General features: G+C 39.9%; 1 protein-coding gene across 1 annotated transcript; it reads left to right on the top strand.

Moving 5' to 3' along the window:
- Positions 1-1916: 1916 nt before the first annotated feature.
- Positions 1917-12436, top strand: nfe2l2a (nfe2 like bZIP transcription factor 2a). The gene is made up of 5 exons (XM_062069933.1): positions 1917-2161; positions 8761-9027; positions 9212-9304; positions 9391-9597; positions 10890-12436. The coding sequence occupies exons 1-5, from the start codon at positions 2126-2128 to the stop codon at positions 12078-12080; spliced, it is 1794 nt and encodes a 597-aa protein (XP_061925917.1). The 5' UTR covers positions 1917-2125; the 3' UTR covers positions 12081-12436.
- The last annotated feature ends 796 nt before the right edge of the window (positions 12437-13232 follow it).

The raw sequence follows: 13232 nt of genomic DNA, 5'->3' as shown, positions 1-13232 counted from the left end.
TACAACACAGAAGAGAAATCTGACCTTAAAGAACAATCTAACCCGAAACATTTATAAACGTACAACAAAAAAGACTTTTTAGCATATCTGTATGTGGAATTAAATTATGGGATGGATTAAGTAAAGAAGTGAAACAATGCACTAACATTATCCACTTTAAGAAACTGTTTAAACGACAAGTGTTTACAAAGTACAGAGAACAATAATGTTGCTAAAAATATTGAGGGCGAAAAATATATTATTTATCTAATCATAAATGAGTGGTTAGGAAGAAAATTGTTGTGTTAACACTGCACTGATTTGTAATGTGTGAAATGTGAAATGTTGCTTCTTTTTGGACATAAGAATATGATGCATCATTTGGAAACTGTATATTATGTTCAAAATAAAGCTAATCTGAATCTGAAAAAAATAAAATCTGAATTACTTTGTTTCTACAGAGTTGGGGAAATACTTCCATTATGCAAATATTGTTTGATGCTTAACCTAATCTGGTAAAATATAATCTGTTAAATGCTCGTAAAAAATTGTCGTTGGGAAGCTAAGTCTGTAGCATGGGATTTTTTGTTATGTTTGCATCAAGCGAGCAGTTTCTTATTTTATTGAAATACACACACAATATACAAGAGCAATACGAAACAAGAACTTTCTGCATACTGTGAGTATAATCAAATAAAGATAAAAAAGCATAAGAGAGAAAGAGGCTCAAGGCTATTATTTTTCTAAATATTAGTAGTCTTTTGGTCTGAACGGCCTTGAAGAGTCCAGGTCATCCACGTCTGACAACAGTAACACATTAAAAAGAAAAAAGAAGGTTGATAACATAAATTCTATCTTATTTACAACATAGTCAAGCGAGAGGAGTAAGTGCTAACGGCGGGGGGAAAAGGGGCCCCGCCCTGGGGGACATTTAAGATAGAACTGCCAGCGCACTGACTGTAGGTCTTTTTACACCGAGGGCTGCATGCAGACACAAAATACGATGTTGGGGCCACTCTTGATACATTTTGTCCATAAAAAAATGCTCAAACCATTCCAATTACGCTAAATTAGCTGAACAAAAGTCCACATCTTAGCTTTGAGTTACAGGTGACCAAGAAAATTTGTGTCATATTTAATAATACAAGATTTAGGTGGCGACTTGCCAGGGTGTTCCCCTCCTTCTGCCTGAATGCAGCTGGGATATGCTCCAGCCACCCCCGCAACCCTGAGAGGATATGGATGGATGGATGGCATTTTAAATAGACCACGGATTGGATAAACAGACTGGCCTCAGCCTGGACCACCTCTCCAGGGACCCAGGCTTAGACTTAGACCCCAGCGTTTACCTGTTTCTCACCTTTTTTGTAAGGGGCGCCGGAAGTTGGCAGACCCGTCAGCGATCCTGTTCTGTCTCCCTGTAATGTTTGTCTGCTCTTGAATGGGACTGACTGCAAAAAAAATGTTGAGGACAAAAAATAACTTATTCCATTTTGGAATAAGGCTGTAATATAACAAAATGTGGAAAAAGTGAAGCGGTTGCACATATGATGCAACCTGAACATGCTTATGGGACTTACTAGTGTGCCAGGGCTTCCCTTGACCGACCAGCAGGGGTCACTGTGGAACAAGCAACGCCAGAGCTCTAATTTTGAAAGTGACAATGTTTCATAATTACATATCATGTAACTGATAGTCTGCGATGAGATGGCGACTTGTCCAGGGTGTACCCTGCCTTCCGCCCAAGTGCAGCTGGGATAAGCTCCAGCCCTGCGACCAGGAGAGGGACAATCGGTAGAAAATAGATGGATGGTGGATAGTGACGTCGTTACCATTAAGCAGATATATTAATGAAAACTGCTGTTAAAAAAAAAAAATCATCCGGTAAACAGCGGGTTAAGTAGCGAGCTCAGGCCGGCCCACACGCCTCATAGACCGGCTGAAAGGGGGCGGGGAACGACCCGGGAGCAGACGTTTGGTAGGCAGGGCTTCAATTTCTCGTACTGTTGGTTGGATAGGAGGAAGCAATATTTTTCCCACAATTCACACACCGACACGGATTATCTTTCTCCCCCATCGAGACCCAGAAAACGGAACAATTTTGACCGTTTTCAGTCCTGTGTTAGCCGCGCAGCAGACTTCCGCGATGATGGAAATGGAGATGATGCATTCCGGCCATCAGGTACATAAACCGGCAGGTTGTTTAAAATGACAAGTGTGATACCATTCAGATATTTACTTGGGATATTGTGTCTAACTAATACTAACAATACTGTACGTCACAATGTAGAATTAAAACGATTTCCTCCTGTTTGGCTAGTCATTAAGTTGTGACGTATTTTCCTCGACAGGAAGTTGAGAATGATAATATTTTTGGTTTGCTTTGTTGTTTAAAATAACATTTTACTTCTGTTTTATTGTGTAAAGCCGTCATGTCGTTCAGTTAGTGGAAATAAAAGAAGCTGCGTGTTGTTTTTCCTGCTACTTACCAGCAGACATGTGATCTCCTATCTGACACACCAAGGAGGCGGAACCAGTTACAACCAGACTTTCAGCTAAAACGCCACTCGGTTTATGTTTCCGTAAACAAATAATATACCAGCAATAATATTCAAACACTTTGCTAGATAACAGAGGTCGGGAGCAATAAAGAAAATACAATGCTTTGAGTGGAACATGCTAGAACATGCCCACCTTCACTTTCACCGGACATAACATTAGGCACAGAGATCCAATGAGATCCAATTGAGTTTATGAAACTTATACTGTTTACTTTTTGAGCCACATTGTATAAGAAAATGACATAAATAATGATAAAATGAAAACAATGTATATTAAGAACTATTCCTTCAGGAATTGTGAATGCTCCAATGTTGAAGTGAAATGCTGACAGAATGTAAGAATAGTTTGAATGTTGGAATGGTTTGAATGTTGAAGAGCTGACGCTGAACTGAAATGCTAATGGTAAGTAGGATGAATGTAGAAATGGTTTAAATGTTGGAATCGTTAAAACGCTGAAATGGTTAGAATGTGGGAATGGTTTGAATGTTGAAGAGTTGGAATTTCCAGGACGACAGGAATTTGGTTTGGAACTTGGCAAAGTGTTAGTTTGAATGTCCAGGAGTAGTGGAATGTGTTGATGTTGGAATGGTTTGAATGTCAAAGAGTGTGAATTTCCAGGACGACGGGAATTTGGTTTGGAACTTGGCAAAGTGTCAGTTTGAATGTCCAGGATTAGTGAAATGTGTTGATGTTTCAATGTTGAAGAGTTTGAATTTCCAGGACAATGGGAATTTGGTTTGGAACTTGGGAAAGTGTTAGTTTGAATGTCCAGAATGAGTGGAATGTGTTGATGTTGGAATGGTTTGAATGTTGAACAGTTTGAATTTCCAGGACAACGGGAATTTGGTTTGGAATTTGGGAAAGTGTTAGTTTGAATGTCCAGGATGAGTGGAATGTGTTGCTGTTGGAATGGTTTGAATGTTGAACAGTTTGAATTTCCAGGAAAACGGGAATTTGGTTTGGAACTTGGCAAAGTGTTAGTTGAATGTCCGGGATGAGTGGAATGTGTTGATGTTGGAATGGTTTGAATGTTGAACAGTTTGAATTTCCAGGAAAACGGGAATTTGGTTTGGAACTTGGCAAAGTGCTAGTTTGAATGTCCGGGATTAGTGGAATGTGTTGATGTTGGAATGGTTTGAATGTTGAAGAGTTTGAATTTCCAGGACAACAGGAATTTGGTTTGGAACTTGGGAAAGTGTTAGTTTGAATGTCCAGGATGAGTGGAATGTGTTGATGTTGGAATGGTTTGAATGTTGAAGAGTTTGAATTTCCAGGAAAACGGTAATTTGGTTTGGAACTTGGGAAGGTGTTAGTTTGAATGTCCAGGATGAGTGGAATGTGTTGATGTTGGAATGGTTTGAATGTTGAAGAGTTTGAATTTCCAGGACAACGGGAATTTGGTTTGGAACTTGGGAAGGTGTTAGTTTGAATGTCCAGGATGAGTGGAATGTGTTGATGTTGGAATGGTTTGAATGTTGAAGAGTTTGAATTTCCAGGACAACGGGAATTTGGTTTGGAACTTGGGAAGGTGTTAGTTTGAATGTCCAGGATGAGTGGAATGTGTTGATGTTGGGATGGTTTGAATAGGTTGAAAAATGTGGGAATTGTGCAACTTGGAAAAATGTCCCATTCATTTCATTGGGAATTTCCTGGAAATTTTGGGAAAAGAAGACTTTTTGGAAAATGACTAGGGGCATGAATGTCCTGAATGAGCTGAATTGGTCGGTGTTAGAATTGTTTAAATCGGGCAAGAAATGTTGAAGTAGAAATGGTATTAGGGAATTTCGGGAATTTTTCTGAACTTGGAAAAAGTGTAGTGTGAATTTCTTGAATGGTGGGATGTGTTAAAGGTGGAATGGTCTGAAGAATGTGGGAATTGTGGAAGTTTGAAAAATGGCCTATTCATTTTGAATGGGGAAAAATGCAAAAAAATAAAATAAAAAATAATTATGGGAAATCCGGGATTTTTTTTTTTTTTTTTAGAATTGTTGAAGTAGAGCACACAATTCCTGAACGGGCTGAATATTTTGAAGTTGGAACAGTTAGAATCAAATGAAAAATGTGGAAGTTGCGGAACTTTGAAGAATGTCCCATTCTTTTCAATGGGAATTGGGAATTTCGGGAAAAGCGTTTCATTTGGAGACTAATAATAATAATAATAATAAATAGATTAATTTTGGTGTAAAAAAAACATATGTATGAATGCTTTGGAACACTCACACAATAATACAAAGCTTTGTCTTCAAAGACATAACCATTTTAAAAAGCCATTCCACCAAATTAAAAATATCAAACATCAATCATCAAATATCCTTTGACTTCTCCAGTATGCGGCCCTTGGTGGAAAACATTTGGGTACCCCTGATTTGTACATCTTTCTGCACCGAGCAGGCGTTCCTAATTCTGTGGCTAACCCCAAGACAAGAGTGGCTATGAATATTGTGAATAAGTAACGTCCTACAAATGTGTAAGGATGAGTGTACTCTCACTCTGGGCCGTTTTGGAATGTGTGCGCTCCATCGTCCAGGGTCAAGAGTGCGTGTCCATTGACGTAGGATAAAACAAGACAAACTCAGGCCCCTTTGAGGCCCTTGTTGTTGTTTTGAGAGACAGCCCTGTAAAAGAGCAGTTCAATGAACAACCCAGACAGCAAACACTTTGTCAACTCTCACCCAGTTTGTGTTGAAGTGTGAAGTCTTCTTATAATGCGTTTAGAAATGGTTGAAACTTATGTTCCCTTTAGGAGAAGTGTGGTCTGGTAGTGGTGGTCTGATGAAGACATGCTGTTTGTGTTATATACAGCACAAACACAATGCGGGCTGTTGAGAAAAGGAAATAGGCCTTATTTATTGGACTACTTCCTTGGTATGGTGCCAACTCAGACTTGTTGACGCTGTTTTTCGTAATTGAGCTGACTATAGTTTACCCACACCTTAAATGAAAAGTATTCACCAAATATAACCACATTATGTATCATGGCGGTAAAAGGAACCTATGTCAAACATGAGAAGTTGCTCATTTGACTTGTACCATGAAATAAAGGCTAGCAGAAACTGTGTTTTAACCTCCGACATAGACTTTTTAAGCTCTTCCTCATTCCTTTTTAAACAAGCCGCCATTATGTCTGGTGGTGTGATCAGCCGCCCGATTGCGGCCCAATGTCATTCTCAACGGGCGGTAATCTTGTCATCTTTCAGGCCACTGATGCAACACCCAGGCAAGAGTGGGTGTGCTTAACTGGATACACAGTAATTGGTTCAGCTCTGGGCTAAGAGTCTCACTCCTGGTCCCAACTTTTAAGATATGTCTGAAAGCTACACAAATGTATAAATCATACTGCATAAACATTTCCATGGATCTTGGGTTTGTGCAACATTCTGAGGGTATTGGGAAATGGCGTCCTTCTGTAAATAAGTTCTAGTTATGAACTCAAAGAAGAGTGCAGTGAGTTTTATTTTCAATTTTCCTTGCTGAAAAATGCAATTTTTCTTTAAATATTTTATCTTTGAGTGTTGTCCAGTACATATTCATGTGTAAACATTACACAGAGGAATACATAAAGTTGGCAGCTTGATGAGCTACAAACAGTCATCTGGTGAAATGATACCATATATTTAAATAATGTCATCTACGGAGTGTAAATTCAAGGAAACAAAATTGTTTTAATACAAGATTGTTGTTATCATCTGGTGAAATGATACCACCTATTTAAATAATGTCATCTACGGAGTGTAGACTTAAGGAAACAACATTTTTTGAATACAAGATTGTTAACTTATTAGAGTTTGTAATTCAAAACTTTTCCTCCCATTTGAAATAATGGAAAATGTTCCGGTGTAAAACTTTTAAACATTGTCAACTGCTCCACAAATGTATAAACCGTCTTGGGGAAACAACAGGACAGAGAAGGAGAAGAACGACTTAATGAATCACAATTTGTAACTTTCTTAATAATCAGAAGTTAACCGCCGTATGATCCGAGTAATTGAAACTAAAATGTACTCATGATTTATACCGCATGTGTAGAGTTTAACAGTTTAACAAAGTGGAGTGTGAGTGTTTTTGAAGGTAGTTAACGTGATAAACCATGCCTTTTTACACTGCAAGTGTAAAAAGAAGTTAACTGCTGCGCAAACAAAACAAAATAGTCAAAATGAAACAGCATGTAACGAGTGTGTAAGACCCTAGGATTTCCGCACAAACAGAATCCTGGACGGAATCACGGATTGGCCGATAAAAACGTAAACTACAGTTGAATGAGGAAATCACGAACATTGACCTAAATGTGGCTGAAATGCTGCTGTTATTGTGAGGAGAAGTAATATTTTGTCTGGGGAAAACATGTTTAAAACAAACCAAATGTCGAAATGGCCTATTGAAACTAAGTCTGTGAACAAACTACAATACATCTAATCTGCTTGAGTTGTTGTGGATGAGAGGAATTGTAGCGTCTTAAACATTGTCATTGGTAAGTTATTATTAGAAACTATTAATACTAAAAATAATCAGTGTCAGGCGAAATGACCGCTGTGGAAAATAAAATGCGTCAGAAAATAAGCTTACATACTCACTTTTTGCATAAATGCTTCAACTTAAATACTTGTCAAAATTCTCCAAGGATGCATTGCATCAAAAATTAAAGGATTTTTGCATTTAATTAACGGGTATTTTATCACATTTTATATATTACATAAAAAGCACACAGTATGGTGGTAAAGTGTAAAAGGTAACATTTAGAATACAGAATTTGATGTCATAGGGCTCTAGATGTTTAGTATTTAAGTTGCAGGGGATGATTGTTGAAGGCAGTCGACTGAATGGACCACACATTCGTAACTGTAATATAATCAAAACAAAATACTGTTAAATTCATATTCTGCTTTAGTCTGCTAATAGGGCTGCAACGATTAAATCCTTTCATTTGATTTGAACAAATATTTTGGTTTATATTATGTTGCTTCAATTAATCTTTTGAGTGTAAGCTATAAAAATTGATAGAATCTGAATCGCATGGAGTGCCCGGAACATAAAATATGCAATCATAGTTTCTGAACGGCCGCTGCAATAGAGTGCAGATGAAAACGGTAGTGTGAGGGTGCCGCGAACCGTGTTATGTTTAATGTAGGTAATGAATAAAGGGTATGGCAATCAGAAAAATTCTTACTTCGACACATTTTCCCAAAATACGCATTGACTATGTTTTATAAACTTCTCAAAGGTTGGTATTACCTTTTTTCAATTAAAATGATCAAAAAACCGTGATTGTTAGCCAAAGTTTGATAAACCTAGACTGCTAGCTTAAATTCCAACATGAAAACAAAAGACATTAACATCTTTCCCCATTAAGAAACGACATACTCCTATCTAAACTTTTATAAGCACATTGCTTTTCGAACAACTAAGCTATTAAGTTATGTACGTTGAACCTATAAGCTGTGCTCTCTTAGAACAAAGTTATCGTTCTATACTCCAAAGAACAGGAGATGGAGGTGTCTTTAACGACCGCTGAACTTAGGACACCACAACGCCGGCCAGAACATTTATCAGTGAAGCATAAAAAACACAACATTCTAAATAGTGGGCTTTCTAACAGTGGGTTTATCTATTATAGTTTTTTTTTTTTTTTTTAATCTAAAGATTTCAGTGTGTGTAAGTACTTTTTAAACAATTTCAACAATACTGCGCGATAATGATAACATTGATCATTTTAGTCTCCATAATCGTGATATGAAATTTTCAAATCGTTATATCCCTATCATCGTCACACCTTTTTGGAATGCTTCAGTAGTGGCAAACAAAAATAAATAAAAAGCAAAAGCACAACACAAATCTTTCTGTTGCTAAATGAGCTGAGGTCTGGTGAGTTACTCAACTCTCATGTAACGTCAAGCACAATGGCGGTTCAACTTCTGAAGAGTTGAAACGATGTGAGTGAGTCATTTTATGAGTGAATGATTACTTCAGTGTTCGAGAACATAATGGGCGACAAAGAGCATAGCATCGAGGGAGGACTCAAGTATGTGCGGTGGCAAGTCCATCCATTATTCATGCACCTTCTCCCACTTGACATTAATACCGGCGTTGCTGTCTGTGAACTAATAACGAGGGACAGGGTGTGGCAGGTGAAGCCGTGCTCTCGGCAAATTGGCATTGTTTTCTTTCCCTTATTTCCCACTGTATGAAGGCACCGTTTAATCTCGACGCACCCTCTTTTCCCAGAACATGGACGAGATCGACATACTGTGGAGGCAGGACATCGATCTCGGCGCCAGGCGCGAGGTGTTCGACTACAGCCACCGTCAGAAGGAGTATGAGCTGCAAAGGCAGCAGGAGCTGGCGGAGGAAAAGAGATTGCACCTCCTCCAGGAGAAGGAGAAGGCCCTGCTGGCACAGCTGCAGCTTGATGAAGAGACGGGAGAGTACGTGCCGCGTATCTTGCCCAGTCGCCCTCTTCAGGCTCCTGCCACGCCTCTGGAGATGACACAGGTAGCCGCATGTGAACGCTTTCACGCATGAAAAGCCCGAGCTACTCCCGTCTCCTTTAATAGGCTGCGGCCTTGCGGTTGCTAGGTGGCTGCTTTGTGGCAACGGTGGCCATGCAATTTTTGTTCTGCGGTCTAACCACCGTAAAACATTTTGAAGGCTTAATAACATCACCTATCTGTTGCAGGACGTCAGCTTCACACAGGAGAATACGGAGACTTTGTCATTTGACGAATGCCTGCAACTCCTCGCAGAGACGTTTCCTATAGAGGAAGCTAAGGTAAGAAAGCCATAACCACGTCTTACATCATTAACTTCGACACAGCCTTTGTGAAACGGCCATAACCGAGTGTTTTTACCTCATAGGATGCTTCAGTCTGCCTGGAAACAACTGCAACTGTTACTACAGCCAGCTGCAGTAGCAGCAGCAGCGCTGTCATGATGTCCCCCGAGCAGCCATCTTTGCCCCCACTCACGCTTTCGCCAGCTCCTCTGGTAGCATCCCAGCCACAGAGGATGTCACTTGATTTGGAGCAGGCCTGGATGGAGCTGCTGTCTCTCCCTGAGCTGCAGGTATGAGCTTTGAATATTGGCTTCAGTCATGAGTGCACCGGTGGTACGCACGTACACACATCTTGGATTGCATAAGATTTTGGCATGCACATTTGCAGCTTAGTGTAGGCAGTACAACTGCAGTGTGGCAATCGTTATGTTTTCTTTCTGTATGATATCACAGATAGCAGCCCAGGGTAATTAATGGGTGAGGCTTTTCCACTTGTTTTCACATCAGTCACTTGTACCGACAGGCTCTTGGCAAGTCTGAAATGTGCATTAGAGAATATAATTCTACCTTTTCGGCTTCTCAGAGATAAATGCTGCCATAGTCAGGTGAGAGCTCACCAATTTAAATTTACTCTTAAAACTGACATTTTGCATACTGATCAAGTGGGGCAGTGCACCACCAGATTCAGCAGAGGGCACTCTGGTAAAGTGGTTTAAAGATAGTAGTTATAATAAATCTAGATAGTGCACGATGGAATAAAAAGCATGATTTTATCTGGAAAAACAACAGAGATAACTTTCCAATGTCCACCCAAAATATGAACATACCAATATCATGCAAAAAGCAAAAAAGGTACAGTACAGGCCAAAAGTCTGGACACGCCTTCTCATTCAATGTGTTTTCTTTATTTTCATGACTATTTACATTGTAGATTGTCACATCAAAACTATCAGTGAACACATGTGGAGTTATGTACTAACTAACTAAATGAAAACATGTTTTGTATTCTAGTTTCTTTAAAATAGCCACCCTTTGCTCTGATTACTGTTTTGCACTCTCTTGGCATTCTCTCCATGAGCTTCAAGCACACCTGTCCTGTAAAGTGAAAACCATTTCAGGTGACTACCTCTTGAAGATCAGCGAGAGAATGCCAAGAGTGTGCAAACCTTTTTTTGTTAAGTACATAACTCCACATGTGTTCATTCATAGTTTTGATGCCTTCAGTGACAATCTACAATGTAAATAGTCATGACAATAAAGACAACACATTGAATGAGAAGGCGTGCCCTTTTGGCCTGTACTCTATTTAATACATTAGGGCTGTCAAAAACAAGTTAACTCATGTGATTAATGACAGAAAAATTTTGCATTAATCATGTATAAACACAGATTTACACAATTTATTTTGACCATACATGCTCCATTCTTACATTAAAATTGCATTTGTGCTCTTTATAAGTTAAATTGAATTATGCAGAACAGTATTAACCTGTGATTTAATCTGATTACAAAAACATTTGACAGCATTAAAAATGTTTGGCATTAAGGTGTTTTCATTGTTAAAAATCTTTTTTTTCCTCAGCAATGTATGACCCAGCAAATGGAGGACCCACTGGAAACGGCAACCTACCCTCTTCCAACCAGTGCTGAAGCACAGGATCCCAGCTACCCTTATTACCCAATGTCCAATCTTGTAGACAAGGAACAAAACAATTTGAACGTGTGTCCAACAATGACCACATTTGAAGGCTCGGTTTCCAGTATGTCCCCGCCAGATAACCTGTGCCAAATCGAGCCAGAAGCCCCCCAGTTAAACCCTTTCAGCCATAATAGTTATTGCGACAGTTTTTATCCTGTCGTGTCGGAGGAGAGCGGTGGTCAGCCAGACCCCGAAGTAGACGAGTGCAACGTCCAAAGCCTGTGCAGCCTGTCGCCTGGTGACACGTTTATGCGGGGCAAAAACAACCTCTCTGCAGAAGTGCCGGACGTAGACTCGGGACTCTCTTCAAGTACAAGTCCTCACACTTGCTCACCTGGAAAATCTCTGTATGGAGACGAAGGTTTTGGTTACAGCGATTCCGACATGGAAGACATGGACCAGAACCCCGGCAGCGCAGAATCCGATTACTCGGAGATGTTCTCATTGAATTTCCAACCTGACAATGTTCAGCATGTAGTGCCTCTGTCTGCATTAGTGGGCCAGCCTCAGAGCCAGGACAAGCCGCCCAAACTGGAGAATATGGATCCAGCCGAGGAGACAGGCTACAGTTGTCCGCCCTTCACCAAAGACAAGCGCAAGGGAAGCTCGGATGTGCGTCTCTCTCGAGACGAGCAGAGAGCCAAGGCCCTCAACATCCCTTTCACTGTGGACACGATCATAAATCTTCCTGTAGATGACTTCAACGAGCTGATGTCAAAGAACCAACTGAATGAGGCTCAGCTGGCCCTGGTCCGAGACATCCGCCGCCGCGGCAAGAACAAAGTGGCGGCACAGAACTGCCGCAAACGCAAGATGGAGAACATCGTGGGGCTGGAGAACGACCTGGACTCGCTCAAAGAGGAAAAAGAACGCCTGCTGGGTGAGAAGTCGCGTAACATGAGCGGCCTTCGAGAGATGAAGAGGCGGCTGAACAGCCTGTACCTGGAGGTGTTCAGTGTGCTGAGAGACGAGGACGGCAACTCCATCTCCCCGTCTGACTTCTCACTGCAGCAGTCAACCGAAGGCAGCGTCTTCCTCGTCCCTCGCACTAAAAAGACTTTTATCAAGCGCTAAGATCACCCCTTAAGACCTTTGTAATAAGGTACTGCATTCATGTAGTAGCACTATGCAATAACTTTCTCAGCTTTAAGAATCAGTAGAACTATTGTATAGTTTTTCTTTGTTCTTCCTGGATGTTGTAATATTTTTTTATATTTTATCTCTTTTGTACTCTACATATTCTATACCCGATTATTTGTAAATAAGCATTACATACATTTGAGAGGAATACAAATGGTACTGTAAGTGTAAATATACATACTGTATAGACATTGTTTCTGTATGCTAATGATGTGTTTTATAACTAGACCCTGTATGATTTGCTGCACAGGTTCTTTTTATGCTTTTCAATAAACCCTTCCCTAAAGCTATACTGTACTACTTTTTCTATGAAAGCAGACCCTTGTTAACTTGGAGCACAGCTTAAAAACTGATTGATTCCAGATGAATATATACAGTTTATGGATTATAACACAATTTACCACTTGGCAGGCTCATACAGCTCCAAATTATTGGAATTTATCGGCTTTAAACCACTTTCCCAACCAGGTCGCCTTAATTTACAGCAAAAGTGTTTGTACAGTAACCTAAATCTTTTAATACCAAGGAACCCATGTCACAAAAGTCACACACGCTGCATTTGTGTTGGGAAACAAAGGCCACAATTGTTGACCTGCACTATAGAATGGCCAATGTGAAGCCCGCATGACAATCCCACAATGGTCCAACTGGGCTGGTGTTCTTAAAATCGCTGTTTGCACTTTCACACACAAACGCTACCTTTAACCGCCAAGCCCACATTCTGCAGGGTGTACATTTGGGTAGCTGCCAAAAATAGATATGGATAGTCAAGTAATAATACTTTTGAAGATATAGATTTTTTTATATCTGACCAATGACTTACCAGGAAGTAAAAACAACAATCCTTGGGAAATAGTTTTTATTTCAGACCACATACTTCACATAGGACAGTTTCTGTTGCAAGGTAATAATAGTTTAAATGACACCTTGTTTAGGGTAGAGTATGTCTATACAATAAATTGTTCCCACGATTCCTAGGTAATTAATGTCGGCAGCACCGTGTCAACTATTGAAAATAAAAACATTAGCTCTTATAATTTACACCATTTTAAATGTGGCCTAGCATTTTACCAAACTATGATTTCA

This window comes from Entelurus aequoreus, linkage group LG14 (assembly GCF_033978785.1).
Source record: "Entelurus aequoreus isolate RoL-2023_Sb linkage group LG14, RoL_Eaeq_v1.1, whole genome shotgun sequence".
Classification (NCBI taxonomy): domain Eukaryota; kingdom Metazoa; phylum Chordata; class Actinopteri; order Syngnathiformes; family Syngnathidae; genus Entelurus; species Entelurus aequoreus.
The sequence above is the reverse complement of the archived record's forward strand: the minus strand, read 5'-3'. Positions and strand labels throughout refer to the sequence as shown.